The sequence below is a fragment of the Aspergillus fijiensis genome, assembly GCF_003184825.1.
Source record: "Aspergillus fijiensis CBS 313.89 unplaced genomic scaffold BO72scaffold_112, whole genome shotgun sequence".
Classification (NCBI taxonomy): Eukaryota; Fungi; Ascomycota; class Eurotiomycetes; order Eurotiales; family Aspergillaceae; genus Aspergillus; species Aspergillus fijiensis.
Window position 1 is genome coordinate 55,123 of NW_024469088.1, and position 16,279 is coordinate 71,401.

Consider the following 16,279-nt stretch of genomic DNA (forward strand, 5'->3'; position numbering starts at 1 on the left):
TACCAAATCCGTGGATCACCAATCATCGGGGGCTGAAGCATCTCGATGAGTAGATGGCTAACAGCGGAAGTGTAATTGGCAACAGGAAGTTGGGAGGCTGTCTAGTTGGCGGCCCCGCTCGGAGAATCCGCGGAGAGTCCGGGCGCCGGAGCGGACCATCCAGCACCTTTGCTGAGGAAGAGCCATTCATTCATTTCATAGTACTTGTGCTACAGACAGCCGTGCCAGCAAACAAACAAGCACAATCCATACGTCTCGGACACTCCGGACGGAGAAAGTTCACATTTACTACTACTTGTCTCATCACTTTATAAAAGCATTCAAATGCCTACTATAGCGATGACTCTGCTCGAGCTCATATCCAAGACATCCACCACAATCAGCAGAAGTCGATCGACCTTCCACGATGGGTAGCTCCGATCAACCTTCGAAGCCCCAGAGCGAATACACGTGAGTCTCTGCTGACATTCAATCAGCAGCTCTGAGCAAGCTGACAGACTCAGACCACGAGCATGTCTCATGCTTCTAGGATCTTTCACTGGTGTCTTCTGCACAGTCGGCTTTGTGAACTCATTTGGCCTGTTCGAGGAGTACTACTCGAAATCTCAGCTGGCGGATGAGTCCCAGTCCACCATCGCCTGGATCGGAGCACTGGCTGTATTTTTTATCTTCTCTGTATCACTTGTGTCGGGCCCATTACTTGACACAATTGGGCCAAGGGTTCGTCTTTCTACACTGCAGCCAGACCACCCGCCCCAAACCCGGCTAACTTGCGAGCAGATCCTCCTTTGCATAGGATCCTTCGGGACCGTCTTCTCACTCATGATGACCTCTCTCTGCAAGGAGCTATACCAGTTCATCCTCGCCCAGGGGATTCTTCTCGGGATCTCCCAATCACTCCTCACCTGCCCCATGATAGCTCTCGTGGGCCAGCACATCAAGGTCAATCGGGGTGCAGCAGTGGGGATCGTCATCTCCGGCTCCTCTCTCGGCGGCGTCGTCTGGCCCATTGCAGTCAACAACCTCCTCCAGAACCCGCGGATTGGCTTCGGATGGACCATGCGCATCGTCGCATTCATCATGATCCCTCTTCTGACCGTCTCCTGTCTCTGCTGCCGACCCCCAGCCTATCCTCCCTTACCAACCGCCACCACTACTCTTCAAACACAATCCCTAACACCCCTCGATGCTAAAAAATCAAGCAGCCCCATCATCCCTCAAGAGCAGCACTCCCAGAAGCCCTCCTCACACGAAACCCCCTCAATCCTCAAGAATCCCGCCATGCACCTAACCTGCCTCGCCTTCTTCATGATCTACTTCGGCATGTTCTCCCCATTCTTCTACACCACCTCCTACGCCGTCGCGGAGGGCTTCTCCGCCGACCTCGCCTTCTACACCATCTCCATCATCAACGGCGCCTCCCTGTTCGGCCGGATCCTGCCAGGGATCCTGGCGGACCGATACGGACGCTTCAACTGCTGCTTCGTGGCTACGTTTACTTCCGGCATAGTCGCCTTGTGCTGGACCAAGGTAACGTCCGTGGCGGGCCTGGTGATCTTCTCGACTGCTTATGGGTTTTCCTCCGGGGTAGGCATTTCTGACTTGGACGCTGGGACACAAGCGACTAATGGAAACGTAAATCTTAGGCTATTCTGTCGCTCCAGCAGGCGTGTGCGCTGCAGCTGGCGACACCGAAGAGTGTTGGTCTTGCGGTCGGGGTTGTGATGGCTGCTGCGTCTCTTTCGTAAGGATTTCTGTTCCCATCAACAGGGGGTGTCGGTTATGATGGCTAACTTGAGGTGATGCACAGTGCTATGGCCGGGATTCCGATTAGTGGGGAGCTTGCTCAGAAGTATGGCTATTTATCGTTGTCCATTTACTCGGGCGTGAGTCTTCTGGTGGGGAGTCTGCTGCTGTTGGTGGCGAGGGTGATGCAGAGTCGGGCTTTTTTCGCCGTGGTTTGATCGCCATCTATCTGGTCGCAACTGTGAATTACGCACTATAAAGAAGTCGGCTATAGCGCGATATAATTCGATTAAAGACTCCACTTATAAGATGAAGTATCTCAGCTTATACTAGTTCACCTCATTAAATCCTGACACACCCCCGGAGGAATAGTCGTACTCCCCATCCTCCTGAACCGACGATACCTCGCCCCAGACCCCAACCCTCTCTTCGCAAACCCCCTCCAAATCTCACACCCATTCTTACCCCCAGTAAGCGCCACATCTGCGTCCAGGATCGCATCACGCGCTTGCACAAAGGTCGGATTACACGGTTGTCTATCCTCAGTCAGCTCTAACCCCCAAAGAAGGAGAACGAACATGGGGATAACTCACAAAGCCATCCCATCCACCACCAACTTCAAGCTCAAATACCTCCCATCCATCTCCCTCACCCCTTTACCAAAACCACGATGCAGATAACTACCACCAGCACCACTGATCCCTAACCCCCCACCCACACTGCTACCCACCCCATACCGATCCATCAGATTCCACATCACCTCATACAGCATACTAGCCCACACCGTCCCGATGGCATGCACGCCCTCGAACTCATTGACATGCGTATACAGCAGCGGATTCTCGCGCAAGGAGGTCGAGTACTGGTACGCGCGCACCCCGGACTTGGTAGCCTGGGCCCAGGCGCCCACGGTGTACGAGGTGTTGCGCGAGTCCGCCGGCTTCACGCGGATGGCGGTGGCCATGAAGTCGCCCCAACCTTCGCCCATGCCGGCGGATTCGAGGGTGCTGAGGCAGCCGGCGTTGTGGGGCCCGCCGGTCAAGCGGGTTGATACTGTTTTTTATTCCTGGCGGTTAGCTAGCAGTTTCAAGCTGGTGGTGAAAGGGGGTGGTGGTAAGGGGTGGAAGAGAAGTGGTTGGATACGTACAGCCATGGGTATACTCGTGGATCACGATCCCGGAGTCGAAGCTCCCGTCGCGGATGACATCCGTCGCGGACCCGGGCTCAACCCACAGGAACATGCTCATGCGGCCAGGGATGCCGTCGGGCGGCGCGGCGAAGTTGGCGTTGTCGGTGCCGGAGCCGTCCTGCGCGTTGAGGATCACGTAGTCGTGGGACCGGCCGCCGCGGCCGCCGTTGTTGAACTCGAAGTTGCCCGCGGCTTCGGTGAAGCCGAGCTGGTACAGCAGGTCGTGGTAGGCGTTGACGGTGTAGAAGAGCTGCGTGATCGAGGCGTTGAGGTAGGCCGCCGGGTAGGTCTGGTTCGGCGCGTAGGGGTACTGGAACTCCAGGGTCGGGGATGACGGCCGGTAGTTGTTGCGGTAGGGCCGCCCGCCGCTGGGGTTCCACTGCGCGATCGCGTTGTTGCCTCGCGTGCTGATGTAGTTGGCGAGCCCGTCGCTGTGCCAGGTGTACGGGGAGGAGGCGAGGTCCCATGGGTTGGTGACGATGATGCGCGTGCCGTCCGTGGGGTCGTTGGTGCCCCATGGGCTGGATTGGAAGGGTTAGTTCTGGCCAGAGAGGATGGCGGGCATCACTGCTCACTAGACTTGGTAGGATGCCTCGGAGACGTAGTCGATTACCCCGTGGATTGTGGTGCTGGTTGCTGCGTCGATGTATGTGATGAGCCAGTGGTCGTGAACGTCTGTCTCAACTCGCCAGGTCAAGGTGAGCGTGTTGTTTGGAGTGACTAGGTACACGAGGTTGGCGATTGGATCTGAGACTGCGCCTGCGGCTCCCTGGAGAATGTAGGTGTTGTTTTGTGTGACTGGTTTTGCTCTGACCGTGCCAACTGTGATAGGAACATGCAAAATGTCCACTACTTGTTGGAGAGCAAGAATCGGGTGTGAGAGAATTGACTGTGCTATCGAACCGCCCGGTGGGAAGTTGCCCGCAAAGAAGGAGCTGCCATAGGAAAAGATCTCCCCGTTTTTGCCAATCTGAAAGCATGAGTACATTCTCCCGACTAAGAAGATAGTTTGTCTTACGTTCACGTTGCAATCAGCGTTCTCAACGTCGATTCCATGCAGGGTCTGACGGAAGTACACATGCCCGACTCCGTTGTCTCCGATATAATGGTTGTTGATGATTCGAAAGCTTGTTTCTGGCGAGATGCTTCGAACAAGCCTTGTAGCTGTTTCAACATAGTCTTCTTGCCCGAGTGAGGGATACTGCAGCGCGAGGTTATAGATAGTGGAGGAGTCCACGTATGTGGCTCGTGGTGTCAAGCGGAAGTGGTCGAGATCCCCAAGACTCCGGACTGGCCTTTGATGTGGCTGGCCAGTACATAGCGGTGGGAGCACTCCCAAGGCTCCTATACATAGCAATGCGCGCATCCAGTCAGGCTCTCGGCCGATTACGGAACTAGTGTAAAGTCTTGCAGAAGAGTAGATTGGACCCAAGTATAGCTTTCTGATAGGGCACCAGCCTGCTTTAAGAAGTGAAGCCTGAGCCTGAAGCACGTTCCAGGCATGTTCTATGTAGAGCTTCGCTTCAAGGCAGTGCGTTGTATTACAGAATCCGGGTTGTATAACGTAGTAAGGCACAGCAGTTTCACGCGAGAAGCTAGTTGTTACATCAAGGGTCGGTTTGTACACCAACTTCGATTAGTAGTGAGACGGACTGTGATGGAAGCCTAAGATGTGCACGGTAGTTGAGAACATCTACTTACCCGTGCATGTCATTAGAGGATAGAGACCTCCACGGAGGAAATACAAATCGATTGAAACTCAGTGGATTGTGATTATGATCTGTCCAGACTGGACTCTTCATTATTTTGGTTTGCGATAGACGCTCTGAAGTGAGAGCATATCAGCAATCAAGATCTATGGCATAAAGTCTTGCTCTGGCTATTAAGCCCGATCTTCAGCAAGGTCACACATCGCCTGAAAGTCTAAAACTAGCCTTATACCAAGTTGAAAATCACCGATGTCAGTCGAGTCACCTGGATCATGCCCCTAATTCTGAAATGATATCCCATCTGTCGGCCTTTTGACGTATTTCCTCCACCACGGCATCTCTGCTTCTTATGTTGACAAACGCTCTGCAACAGAAGCATGCCGGGAAGGGACAATCAAAATTCAATTGCAGAATAAAATTCTTTAATCCAAGACTCGATATTTGCGTGAAAAAGACGATCCAACCAAGATGCGATGCGCTGTACTCTCGCCTGGCTTTTGGCTGGTCTCCGCGTCGGCAGTCCCCGAGCGGGCCCAGCCGAGCTGAGAGGTGTCGACAATACTCAAAAAAGCAACACTGGTCGCATAAGTACGAGTATCAATGACGGCCCAATCTGCTAAACTTGATGCGTCCATCAGCAGGAAAACAACCAAGGGGCGGGAGGGAATGCGGCTGATCTGCAGGTTCATGACTTCGGATGGTGACAGGGAGCCGGAGAGTGAGGTAGTACAGCAATGCAATCGCCCAAACAAAACAGCTGCAAGGTACGTTTTATCAGATAATCCCGCTGAGCCACTCCTTCGCAACGGGTCGATCCCCGGAAATATGTAAGTATGAGCGTTTTTCTTGCTACCAAGTATAACAATTCTCTATCCCTTGACTCGCCTTGTGTGCAGTGCAAGTTAAGCCAAAACAACAACGCTTCGTACTTTTGCCCCAGATTCCAAGTCTGGTCTAGAATCTTGCCTGGAATCCTGGGGCATCTCACCAGCAACCTCCAAACATGAGGGTTGCTGAGTACTGTGCTGCTCTCGGAATTCTTCAACAAGTGGAGTAGTCCCGTCGCTCCATCGGGTGGTCGAACTTTGCTCTGGGCAGGTGTCGCATCGAAGGGATGAGTGGAGCTGTTGCTGCAGCTATGCATTTCATGCAGGAGAAACTCCGAAATCAAGGTATACGGACTATACAGCTGCCCGCACGGATACCTTGAAGATCCTATCCCAGGAAGTTCAAGATCTCGCCGAGATACACAAACGAGTATTGAGATCTCGACTGAATGTATTATGGACAGGCATGATAGCTGCCCCTGTTTGTGGAAGGATCAAGCCATCATACACATTCAGAAGCACTGCAGGAACCATGGCATGATGTTCTAGGTATGTAATAAATCAAATAGATTGATAGGGATCCATTTCATGAACCATCCCGATTCGCCGGAAGGACTCCATTTTCCACCACTAAAGTTTAGTAAGAAGGTTTGGTGCCTGAGGGGAAGAAACAAAAGACAATTATTCCACCATTATTGATCATTGACTCTGGAGCTATTCTCAATTGAACAGAACTGTCATTGTTGCAGTTACTGCTTCGATTTCAAGTCTCTTCAAGTCTCTTCAAATCCCTGCACCTGCATAGCAGTCACTTTGCTAATCAACTAACTAAACAACCGGACATTGTTTGTTGAGGGATTGCCCACGGTCCAGGAACGTGGCGGGGACCAGCTGCGCGTTCCCTGTCGAGAACGACTAATCCCTATCGGCGAACCCCAAAAGTGGAGAGGGCCACCCACTAAATACTGCAAGTACTCACTCGCAAGATCAGCCCCTGAACTCCTGAGCACTGAAGACCATAACTTGACCACCACCACTTCTGCTGGGATTTTGTCATTCTCCTCTGCTCAAGATAATATCTAGTAATGGATGGAGAGTCCTTTTTGAAGACTAATTTCTCCCTTTTCCAGCCTAGTGTCCCCGCTGCCCTACCTGGAGGAGACAGGCCCGTTCTCTAATCGTCGGATCCCCCAGCCTTCTTCCCTATCTATCTAGAACGTTCACTTTCCAAGTCACCCGTCGGTCGCATTTTGAGCTTGTCATCGTCGTTCTTCCCCTCTCTTCCCCCCCCCCCTCTCCTTCATCCGCCTCCACACACCCACTTCACACCTTTCTCTCTTCCGCCTCTGAATTCACTACAAATACACTACGCTGTGATCACTTCCGGACCAAGCAAGTCGTTGGTCTCCAATGCGGCTCCCGTCATGTCGCTCAATGGGCTCGATCATCCCACCGTCATCGAAGCCTATCAAACCGCTTTGACCGAGGCCGGCGGATGGTGAGTCGCTTCCCCTTCCCCTCTCACACCAACTACCCTTCTTGCATCCCCTGCGCCCGCTGTTTCCCTGGTCAGCAAGGGTCTCCACATTCAGCCCAATCGCACACAAAGACTCATGCGCATGACTGTTGTCATTTAGGTTTCTGCTTCGGTATGTATCAAGGGATGAGGTAGCTCTTCTCGAGCGAGGGACAGGTGGGGTCCCTGATGTGCGCAATGCAATCGAAGGTTATGAAGAGACGTCACCGCTCTATGGCTTTCTCCAATACCGCCGGCGAAAGGTCGTGCTCAGCTACTTGCCCGATGGCATGTCTCGGCTGCTTCAAGGTGCGCGACTTTCGTCAGTCCTTCGGCCTTGATTTCCCCTCACGCTGACGCAATCGTCACCCTTTCAGCTCGAACGACGGTACAATTCCAGTCCATATTAGACAAGTTCTCACCGCATGATACGGTCTTCTCGGTGAAACAGCCATCGGAACTCACTGAAAGCGCCCTGTCATCCGCATGCTTGCTACATACGGCTTCCGGCTCAATTACCTCCTCGTGCAGCTCCCTCCGCCGTCGCAAACTGATGGAAATCGCGGAGGATGCGGAAGAGCAGCCCGTAGACAAGGACCCAGCCCCAGCAATACCACCGATGAGCGAGATGCGACAAAGGGCCTACAGTCAGATCTCCGAAGCCACGGTAGTTCTCCCATCCGTGGCGTCCAGTGTACAACAGTCGCCCATTGGTCCTGAGTCGAGTGTGACAACCCTGGAAAGCGTTCCAGGTAGAGATCGGTCCTCTTCAGTAGCCGCTTCGGAACGTGCACCTTCCCTTAGAAACTTTCAGGAGGACGCTACTCAGGCTGCTTTCGAGCCTCGCAGGTCCTCACAGTCGACCCGGCCATCCATAAAGGAGATTGATCGTGCAGCTGGATACATACCCAAAGCCAAGCTTGGCCCGCGGCCGTCATTGGACGGGAGTGGACGGCCTCGCACTGCAGGCACCCTGTCGCGGTCTGCTGACAAGCGACCGGTAGCCTCGTTGCCCGCGGGGGTTCGGTCATCGTCCTTGCGAAAGGCCAACCCGAGTCCTTCGCGTCCTTGGTCTCAAGGGGGCAGCAGCACACCCGCATCTATCAAAGTGCCTACTGTACCGCCCTTGCTGGTGCCTCCATTGTCGACACCTATATCTCGACCCAAACTGTCTCCGGGTGCCAAGTCTCTGAGTGCGTTATCATCGGGGGCATCACAAGAGAGAGAACGGTTGATGAAGGCACTTCAAATGCGAAAAACGCAATTGGCGAAGAAAGCAAGAGAAGAGAAGAACGAAGCTGCTGACAAAAAGGGGGCAGTGAAATCGGATCCGACCGAGAATAAGGAGAATACCAACTCCCAGCTCCCTGAAGAAGTCAAACTTCAGGACAAGCCGGTACCAGTTTCGGAACCCGGCAACAAGCCCCTATCTGAAACGGAGGGAACCATGACTCCTGGGGAATTACAAAAGGAGGAAGGGAGCCCTACAGTTCCCGGTCAGACGAATTCCGGGTTGTGCCTGCAGGAGGCTGATACGGCGACCCCTAATCCTCCAGCATCGACCGACAAAAACAGCCGCCAGATTGCAGCAACTATTAAAACCTCCCAGCCGACATCCACCCTGTCGGAATCTGAAACACACGCTTTAGAAGGGGCCTTGGCTGCGTCCGACGACGGGGAGACTACGGGTGGCCCCTGCACGCCTAGCGCCGTATTCCACGTCCCACCAGAGAACGATTCTGGAAAAGCTCCGAAGGAAGAAATTGTTGGCCCCTCGCCACCCCAAACGGATAACAACAGCAACAATCCTCTTGTTCCTGGCGAACAAGAGGTCAATTCGACTTCGGAATCAATTATCCAGGCTCTTCAATCCGAATCAAGTCCTCGGCTCAACTCTCCTTCTTTCATTTCGCGCCCAACTCCCTCCCCCGATTCGCCGTCGATCACCGTGCCTCATTCTCCCGAGCCGCAGCATGACCTGACCCCTGAATCCTCGAATGTGGAGCGACAGCATAGCACTACTCGAAAGGAGAAACGCAAACCTTACCTTGAACCCATTCAAGTACCTACTCCAGACTACTCTGATGACGAGAACCTTCTCTCTGACGATTCTTTCATGGAAGAATTAAAAAGTGCCACCGTTGAAGAGGCCAAGCCAATCTCGGTCGGCATCTCACCCCTCTCCCCCGGATACTCGAACACAAGCAACGGCAACACCTCGCCCGACGCGTGGAGGAACTCCCGTGCCGTCTCAAATCCAAGCGCTATTGGACATCAACCCCCCGAAATGCAGGCATTAGCCATGGGTCGGTCGGTGTCGTCCTCGTACGCCGATGCGGGAGACAGCAACAGCCCCGTCCTAGTGGCCAAAAAGATCAATGTCTCGTCCGGCATCTCCAAGCGCATCAAGGCGTTGGAGAAGTTCTCCAATACTCGCGAAACCACCCCTACCGCTGGCCAGACCCTGGCCGCTCCTTCCTTCGAGTCCCTGCGCAAGGGCTATTCCGAGGCCTCGACGATCTCGAGACCTGTTTCCTTCTACCCCGAATCCTTCTCTCGCACAACCAGCCTACGGCGTCCTGTATCTCAGGCTGGTCCTGGTCTCACGCGTAGCGCGAGTTCGGTCTCCGTGACCGCTCGCATAGTTCGTGAGCGTCCTTCCACCGGAATCGAACCAACCGCCGATTCCCCTGAGTCAAGCTCGCTCAACCTCCTTGCTAGTCCCCTGACTATCGAGCACAATACTATTCCCGATTTCCCTATTCCACCAACTCATATAGCCGAGCCGGTGGTCACGCCAGCTGAGGAGCCGTGCGTGTCCGCGGCTTCTGAGGCATTGGAACAGCAACCCTCCGCTGCGTCTATCTCGCGATCTGAGAGCAGGTTGTCTCATTCCTCAACCCCCAAGAATGAAGAAGCCATCGACGACACTCCCTCACCTGGTGTAACCTCTTCTCCTGACGAGAAGAAGACGTCCCGGACTTCCCGGCTCCTCCGTCGTATGTCGTCGATCACTTCTAATTCCCGCAAGACCGTCATGGCTGCTCTAAATCCAATGGTCAACGAGGAAGAGACTGCGCCGAAAGACAAGCCGGAAGCTGCTCGTGAAGCCGCCCAAGCAATCGACATTGGCGAGGTCAACGTCCAGTTTCCCGATACTCTGCTATGGAAACGTCGCTTCATCCGTATCGATGACAAGGGATATCTGGTGCTGACACCTGGAAACCTTGACTCGAGCAATCGTAACCTGGTTAAGCGATACCATTTGACCGAGTTTCGCACGCCTTGTCTTCCGGATGAAGATCGACAGGAACTTCCGAACAGTATCCTCTTAGACTTCAACGACGGAAGCACGCTTCAATGTGCTTGCGAATCGAGGAATGGCCAATCTTTCGTTCTTCAGAGTAAGTCGTCATCTCTCGCTAATATCGACTTCGTTCGCTAACTTGGAAGCAGCATTGGTTGATGCTCACCGTAACTACGGTCAAACGCTGGCTCAATAGTCCCTTGCATTACTCTAGAGAACATTTGCATCCTCGTTCATTGCTTGATCATGCATACTCTCCGCCGTCTTTCTATATCTTGTTACCCGGTGTTTTCAGCGGTATACCCCTCTAAAATGGACCATTTTGTTTACCAGCTGTTCGGTATCTGTTTTTAATTTCTTCAATCTTCAAGCTTTGTGCTTCACTTCTTGGGTTCTTGTGATTTCAGCACATCCCAGTCACTTGCTGTGGGTCTATTTGACATTCTCGAATTCGCGTGAACCCTCCGTCAGCATTGATGTGACTGGGTTTCATCTCCGGTTGGGCGCACTTCGCTTTTTTCGAACAACCAGGCTCCAAGTCAGCCTGGTCAGTAGATCATTAAATATGGAATTGTATGATTCTGGTTGCCCATGTCGGAGGTCTCCGGACACCAGGTGGCTGTCCTAGTACTGTGGTCCTCTCGTCTATGGACGTTTAGTCCTGCTTTCTGCGGAATGTATTATCTCCAACTCGACTGAGGTTTAGAAATGAAGCAAACCATCCACCCTTTTCATTAAAACGCCAAACCCAGATCAATTACAGATAGAATGAATTAGTTCTTTCCCTCGGCCTCATTTTCAGCGGCTCTCTTGTCCTCCCATTCTTGCAGGAACTGCTGCACCTTAGGGCCCCAGACCTCCTCGCCGGCCTCGAGGTCCTTGTACTCGAGCACCTTCTCGGGCTCGAGCACGAAGTCGGCCTGACGAGAGCGGACCAAAGAGCTCATCAGTCCGCAGCTGCCGACGGCCTTGCCCAGGTCGTGCGCCAAGGAGCGAACATAGAAGCCGGACGAGACGGTCATGGTGATCTTCACAGCGGCGGGCTGGGGCCGAGCGGGTGCCTCCTCCTTCTTCTCGGTTGCTTCCGGGACGCTTGACGACTCCGCCGCGGCGGCCTCCCCAGACTGTGCAGGAACGCTGTCACCGTCCTCAGACACCTTGACCTTCTTGGCAGCGGGGGCCTCCTCGGACTCTTCCGCGCCAGCCGCGGGGCCACTTCCCTCCTCAACTTTGGGAGCCTCAGCCTCAGCCTCAGCCTTCCGCTTCGCCGACCCCTCCACCTCCGCCTCCGCCTCCACCTTCCCCTCCTCAGCGGCCTCCCCACCCTCCCCAACCGACAAAGCATCCTCCTTCCTCAGCATGCGCTCGGCAACCTCCCTCTCCTCCCCCACGGCCTCCACCTCAGGCCACTTGTACCCGTGCGTCCCCGGCTCGAACCACTCGACGACCCTCAAATCCAAAACCTCGACGGGCCTCGCCTTGATCTCGACGGGCGGCTCGACCCCCTCCCGCGCATACTCATACAGTCGCTTGCCCTGCACCCGCAACGCACTAAAGATAGGGGGCCGCTGCATGATCTTGCCGCGGAACTGGTCGAGGGCGCGCTCGACCGCGTCGCGGGTGACGTGCTCGTAGGGGGCGCGCCGCACCACCTTGCCCAGGACGTCGTAGGTGTCGGTCTCGGCGCCGAACAGCACCACCGTCTCGTAGGTCTTGGTGCACCCCAGGAAGTTGTTGAGGTACTTGGTGCCCTTGCCGACGCCCGCCACCAGCACCCCCGTCGCCAGCGGGTCCAGCGTGCCCCCGTGCCCGATCTTCAGGTCCAGGCGCTGCGTGCGCCGCCGCCGCCGCTGGAATTGGTTCTCCCGGTCGCGCCGCGCGCGCTCGTGCGCCAGCCACGGCTGGAAGAGCGCCGACGGGTTGAAGTGTTTCTGGAGCGTGCGGATCACGTCCGCGGAGGTCACGCCTTGGGGTTTGTGGACGGCTGCGTTTTTTTGGATTGAGTTTGTTAGTTGGGTTGGATATTGAGTGAGGGAGTAAGGAAGATAGAGAAGGAATGACAGTGGAGTTGAGGGTAAGGACCAGGGCTCATGCATACCGAATACGCCTTCGTAGATCTTTTCTCCGCTCATGGTGGTGCGGAAGAGCTTGAAGCTGCGGGGGAGGCCCATCGGCCGCGAGAGGGGTGAGTATGGAAGAGCTTCGCAGGTTCAGAGGAAGTGAAATGTGAAAGCGCGATTCAAGCACTTCAGATCAACAGTCCGTGATTGTAGCTCGTGGAATCGGCAGAATTGATGAATTAAATGCTGGGCCAGACAGACCATCCGGAGAAGGATTCTAAATTTCGGCTCGCTGCCTCGCAATTCTGCCGGTTTAGTCTAGGCGGTCCGTCCGGCGGTCCGCAACGGCAGAACCATAAATAGCCCATGTCGGAAATGACCGCCCATCCCGGAGCATTGAAGTGGGTAAGTTAGTAGTAACTTAATGGTAGTAGTAGTTCGACTGTCATGCGCCCGTAATTACCAGGAATTCACTCTCTCATCCCCGCAGTTTAATGTGTAATGATACGTAATTTCTCGGATCTCGCTCCCTCTCTCTCTCTCTCTTGGTACACTCTGAGCTTCTCCTCTCAGCTCCCCTCGTTCCTGTGTGTTCCTCTTGCCAGTCTTTTCCCCAATTATAAATTCCTTTCGTTCTCCTCTCCACCTGGTCTTTCCTCATAATATCTTTCGTTTACGCAGAGCCCCTCGAACTATCCAGGGCATCAACGTTCAGGTCGCTCTCCGGTTTACCCAAACTCTCACCTCAATCCCCATTGCATCAGCACCGCAGATAACAATATGCTCCCCCCACCACCAGAGACATGACCTCGCGCGAAGATAACGTCCTCGCCGCTCGCGATCCGGCTCTGACGGACGAGAACGAGTGGGAGGAATTCAGCCTGTCCGAGGTCCGCGTTTTGTTTCCGGGAAAATCCCGCTATGCCAATCTCCTCACAGCCTCGCCGGACAATCCTGTCCAAGTAACGGGGTGTTTGGATGAAGTGGAGGAAGAACAGGAGTCTCTGGGTTTGTCCCCCCTCATATCTTTCCCCATTGATAGGATTGAATGTTGCGCTACTGCGAGTTGGATGATGCTGACATCATCCTGTGAATGATAGTGCTCGATCCGGAATATCTTACCAAACGCATTGTCCTAGAGAATGTCACGCACTACGCCTATGGCCAACATAATGACGGAGAAGTTGGGTTTTGGGTTGCGGGGCGGGCGGGGTGGTTCTCCATCTCTCCGGCGAAGGGCTACAAACCGATGTTCAATGAGGTAGTGGAGGCGATCGATCTGTTATATTTTCTAGCGGATCGACACAAGCGCAAGAGGGGTAGGAGGAAGTTCGAGGGTCCCAGTGTGGAGTATCTATTTGAGGAGGTGAGTGTATTTCCCTCTGCCCTGTATACCTACAAGGACAGAAAAGTTGGACGAGGGTTAAAACAGAGAAACAAGACCTGGCACAAGGATAAGACATGGCTGGCGCGCGCATGCTCGGGATGCATGGCGATTGGATGATTCAAGGCTAATGTCTCGGCTCTCTGCCTTTTGCCTAAACAGTATGTCAGCCACACGCATGGGATCTGCGAAGATGCAGATGATTCCGCCGAGGTGTTCTACAAGCATCATAACTTCTTGCTATCACGGATGTTGAAGGGGGAGGAGAATGTGCAGTGGTCGACAACGCATATTCTCGCCCACCTGAGCGAAAGATTTCCAGTATGTCTCGGATTTTCTTCTCCTATTCGAGTATGGGTGCTGATCTGCGGCGATAGGAGGATTATGAACAGATCAAGGCGCAGATTGAAGGCGTGGACGAGGTCGAATCTGAGGAGGAAGAAGAGAGTACTCCCGAGAAGACGGACGATGAAAAAGGCCGCGTAGCAGACTCGTCAGGGTTGACGAACGCCGATGCGAATTCGATTTACCAAATGATCCTCGATCTCAAGGAAGAGGGTTACTTGGCTAAGCGCCAGCTGAATCTCGACCTTGTCGCATCTACGCTGGTCGATCGATTCGAGATTGACGACGACGAATATGCGCACAGTCGGATTGCGGCAAGCGCCGAAGTCATCCTAGAACTGATGGATGAGGCGAAAACATCTTCATTTGACTGGTCCAGAAAAGTCATCTATCGCGAGCTGAGGGCGGCTTCAAAGCAGCATGGTGGACCTTCGCAGGAGGCGATGACCCCGCTGCGTCCGCGCATGTTAGAAAGCGAGGCATCCTCTCCTGAAGATAGCGACCAAGAAGACCTTCCCCGATTGCGCAAACGTCGAGTCCTCAAGTCCGTTCTGCGGCCTAAGAGTGCAGTGGCCACGAAACGAACGGGCAAGCGCACGCGCAGTGCAGCAGCCGACACGGACGAGGAATCCGACACCAATGCAGACGCTATGGACGAGATCGAAACGCCCAGCAAGGTGCGAGGGCACGAGCTTGTCCGCGATCCGCTATCAACCCGCGCCAAACGCAGGACGCGGTCGATCTTGTCCGACTCGGAGTCCACAGCACCTTCTATACAGAAGACCTCGCTGCAGGATGTTTTCCAGAGCCGCAACACGTCCGTCTCCGCTGCCGATATCGACGCACATCCTCACGAAGAGCCCGCAGCGAATGGCACTAACGGCGAGGATGTACAGTCGGATACATGGACGTGCCAGGTCCGAGGCTGCGGCAAGGTCGTGTACAAGTGCAGCACGAAACGCGGCAAGCAGCTGATCGAGGATCACTCGCTGGCTCACGCGGATGATACCAAAGCAAAACTCGATCTAGTTTTTGCGGAACAGCGACTCAACATCGGCCTCCCTGTGGATAATCTTCTCAAACGTATCCGGGAGATGGCAGGAGGGGAGGACACCGGCCTTGCGGATACGGAAGGCGCGATGAACGGCGCTTCCGACGCAGTAGGAACGTAACCGGCAAGCATAGAACGATACACCAAGATACCCACATGAAGTGACGATGATGATGGCTGCTCTTTCCAGCACAGAAATGAGTGTTGCGGTACTCGGGTCAATATCCATCATGGCAGGCCGCCTAACCATGAAAGGCTAGACATACACCTACGGTGTAAATACCGGTTCCTCGTATTAATTGTCCCCAAGTCTCAGAGCAGGTAAACAATGTGACTGAGAAGCCACCTTTACCGGTGTGTCTGAGCACAAGACCGAGCAACAGGCTCACACCACATTATCGGAGATGCAATGGGTCGCTTCCATAGTATGATGATATGACACCACAATGAGATACCACTTTTAGCCCTTCCAACTACATAGTACACAACCGCAATAGCGATTTATCACGTGCCGTCCAACCATAACCATGGATTAGTTCAATATACACAAGTTTCATAACCCTGACCAAGCACAGTCACGGTGTCTAATGGGGTGTGGTGGGGGGAGGGTAAAAATTGAAACAATTGCTTTTTGTAAAACAGAAACCCAAACGACCCTCATCCGGTATCCGAGCAAGCTAGAAAATGATGAAAATGTAGGAAACGGAAACGATGAAGAAAAAGAGAATCAAGCACGACCCTTGGCAGCAGCTCTCCTGCTCTTACCAGGTCTCTTGGCGCCGCCGCCGCCACCACCACCACCACCTCCCCTCGAACCGCCCTTCATCTTCCGGACGGAGAAATCGCGCATATCACCACTCGAGACGGCATCACCGCTCTTGGAGTGGCGCTTCTTCCCGCCGAAGCCGTACTTCTCGTTCTTCTTCTGACGTTTGGCGTTGGTGGCGCCGTCGCTGCCAAAGGCACGTTTCCGGTTGTTGGGCTGGGCATCGTCGATGGCGATGTCGAACATCTCGTTGGCGTTGTCGGCCTCGCCGGAGGTATCAGCCTTGCGCTCTGTGGGAGGCAGAAAGTTAGCGAGGTGTCCGAATCGACCCGACTCCCCATAAGAAGCAGCAGGTAAAAGCAAAGTTTGGGGCCGGGGG

At 54.2% G+C, this 16,279-nt stretch overlaps 6 protein-coding genes across 6 annotated transcripts; 3 read left to right on the forward strand and 3 right to left on the reverse strand.

Annotated features, from left to right (window-relative positions):
* Positions 1-225: 225 nt before the first annotated feature.
* Positions 226-1,976, forward strand: BO72DRAFT_442679 (putative MFS monocarboxylate transporter). Its single transcript, XM_040943521.1, has 5 exons — positions 226-450; positions 504-720; positions 781-1,587; positions 1,647-1,744; positions 1,811-1,976. Exons 1-5 carry the CDS (start codon positions 407-409, stop codon positions 1,962-1,964), a joined length of 1,320 nt encoding a protein of 439 aa, XP_040795173.1. The 5' UTR covers positions 226-406; the 3' UTR covers positions 1,965-1,976.
* A 104-nt stretch (positions 1,977-2,080) lies between these two features.
* On the reverse strand, positions 2,081-5,333 carry BO72DRAFT_502196 (extracellular metalloproteinase; the record flags this gene model as incomplete). The annotated part of the gene is made up of 6 exons (XM_040949036.1): positions 2,081-2,282; positions 2,340-2,799; positions 2,894-3,456; positions 3,511-3,905; positions 3,954-4,225; positions 5,129-5,333. The coding sequence occupies 6 exons, from the start codon at positions 5,331-5,333 to the stop codon at positions 2,081-2,083; spliced, it is 2,097 nt and encodes a 698-aa protein (XP_040795174.1).
* Positions 5,334-6,725: 1,392 nt separating this feature from the next.
* BO72DRAFT_28757 (putative GPI-anchored cell surface glycoprotein) lies at positions 6,726-7,434 on the forward strand. Its single transcript, XM_040940338.1, has 2 exons — positions 6,726-6,969; positions 7,109-7,434. Exons 1-2 carry the CDS (start codon positions 6,896-6,898, stop codon positions 7,326-7,328), a joined length of 294 nt encoding a protein of 97 aa, XP_040795175.1. The 5' UTR covers positions 6,726-6,895; the 3' UTR covers positions 7,329-7,434.
* A 3,418-nt stretch (positions 7,435-10,852) lies between these two features.
* Positions 10,853-12,611, reverse strand: BO72DRAFT_442690 (pseudouridine synthase PUS4). Its single transcript, XM_040943522.1, has 2 exons — positions 12,393-12,611; positions 10,853-12,278 (listed from the first exon to the last, which is right to left on the reverse strand). The coding sequence occupies exons 1-2, from the start codon at positions 12,463-12,465 to the stop codon at positions 11,068-11,070; spliced, it is 1,284 nt and encodes a 427-aa protein (XP_040795176.1). The 5' UTR covers positions 12,466-12,611; the 3' UTR covers positions 10,853-11,067.
* A 318-nt stretch (positions 12,612-12,929) lies between these two features.
* On the forward strand, positions 12,930-15,644 carry BO72DRAFT_453963 (uncharacterized protein). Its single transcript, XM_040946114.1, has 4 exons — positions 12,930-13,362; positions 13,455-13,720; positions 13,901-14,059; positions 14,116-15,644. The coding sequence occupies exons 1-4, from the start codon at positions 13,158-13,160 to the stop codon at positions 15,253-15,255; spliced, it is 1,770 nt and encodes a 589-aa protein (XP_040795177.1). The 5' UTR covers positions 12,930-13,157; the 3' UTR covers positions 15,256-15,644.
* A 217-nt stretch (positions 15,645-15,861) lies between these two features.
* On the reverse strand, positions 15,862-16,241 carry BO72DRAFT_502200 (uncharacterized protein; the record flags this gene model as incomplete). Its single annotated transcript, XM_040949037.1, has 2 exons — positions 15,862-16,190; positions 16,235-16,241. The coding sequence occupies 2 exons, from the start codon at positions 16,239-16,241 to the stop codon at positions 15,862-15,864; spliced, it is 336 nt and encodes a 111-aa protein (XP_040795178.1).
* Positions 16,242-16,279: the final 38 nt, after the last annotated feature.

Coding starts and splice junctions, on each gene's coding strand:
- BO72DRAFT_442679 (XM_040943521.1), top strand. CDS start 407: ATGGGTAGCTCCGATCAACCTTCGAAGCCCCAGAGCGAATACAC. Junction 1,588..1,646: donor CTTATGGGTTTTCCTCCGGG/GTAGGCATTTCT, acceptor CGTAAATCTTAG/GCTATTCTGTCGCTCCAGCA. Junction 1,745..1,810: donor ATGGCTGCTGCGTCTCTTTC/GTAAGGATTTCT, acceptor GGTGATGCACAG/TGCTATGGCCGGGATTCCGA.
- BO72DRAFT_28757 (XM_040940338.1), top strand. CDS start 6,896: ATGTCGCTCAATGGGCTCGATCATCCCACCGTCATCGAAGCCTATCAA. Junction 6,970..7,108: donor TTGACCGAGGCCGGCGGATG/GTGAGTCGCTTC, acceptor GTTGTCATTTAG/GTTTCTGCTTCGGTATGTAT.
- BO72DRAFT_442690 (XM_040943522.1), bottom strand. CDS start 12,465: ATGGGCCTCCCCCGCAGCTTCAAGCTCTTCCGCACCACCATGAGCGGA. Junction 12,279..12,392: donor GATCTACGAAGGCGTATTCG/GTATGCATGAGC, acceptor AAAAAAACGCAG/CCGTCCACAAACCCCAAGGC.
- BO72DRAFT_453963 (XM_040946114.1), top strand. CDS start 13,158: ATGACCTCGCGCGAAGATAACGTCCTCGCCGCTCGCGATCCGGCTCTG. Junction 13,363..13,454: donor GGAAGAACAGGAGTCTCTGG/GTTTGTCCCCCC, acceptor TGTGAATGATAG/TGCTCGATCCGGAATATCTT. Junction 13,721..13,900: donor TGGAGTATCTATTTGAGGAG/GTGAGTGTATTT, acceptor TTGCCTAAACAG/TATGTCAGCCACACGCATGG.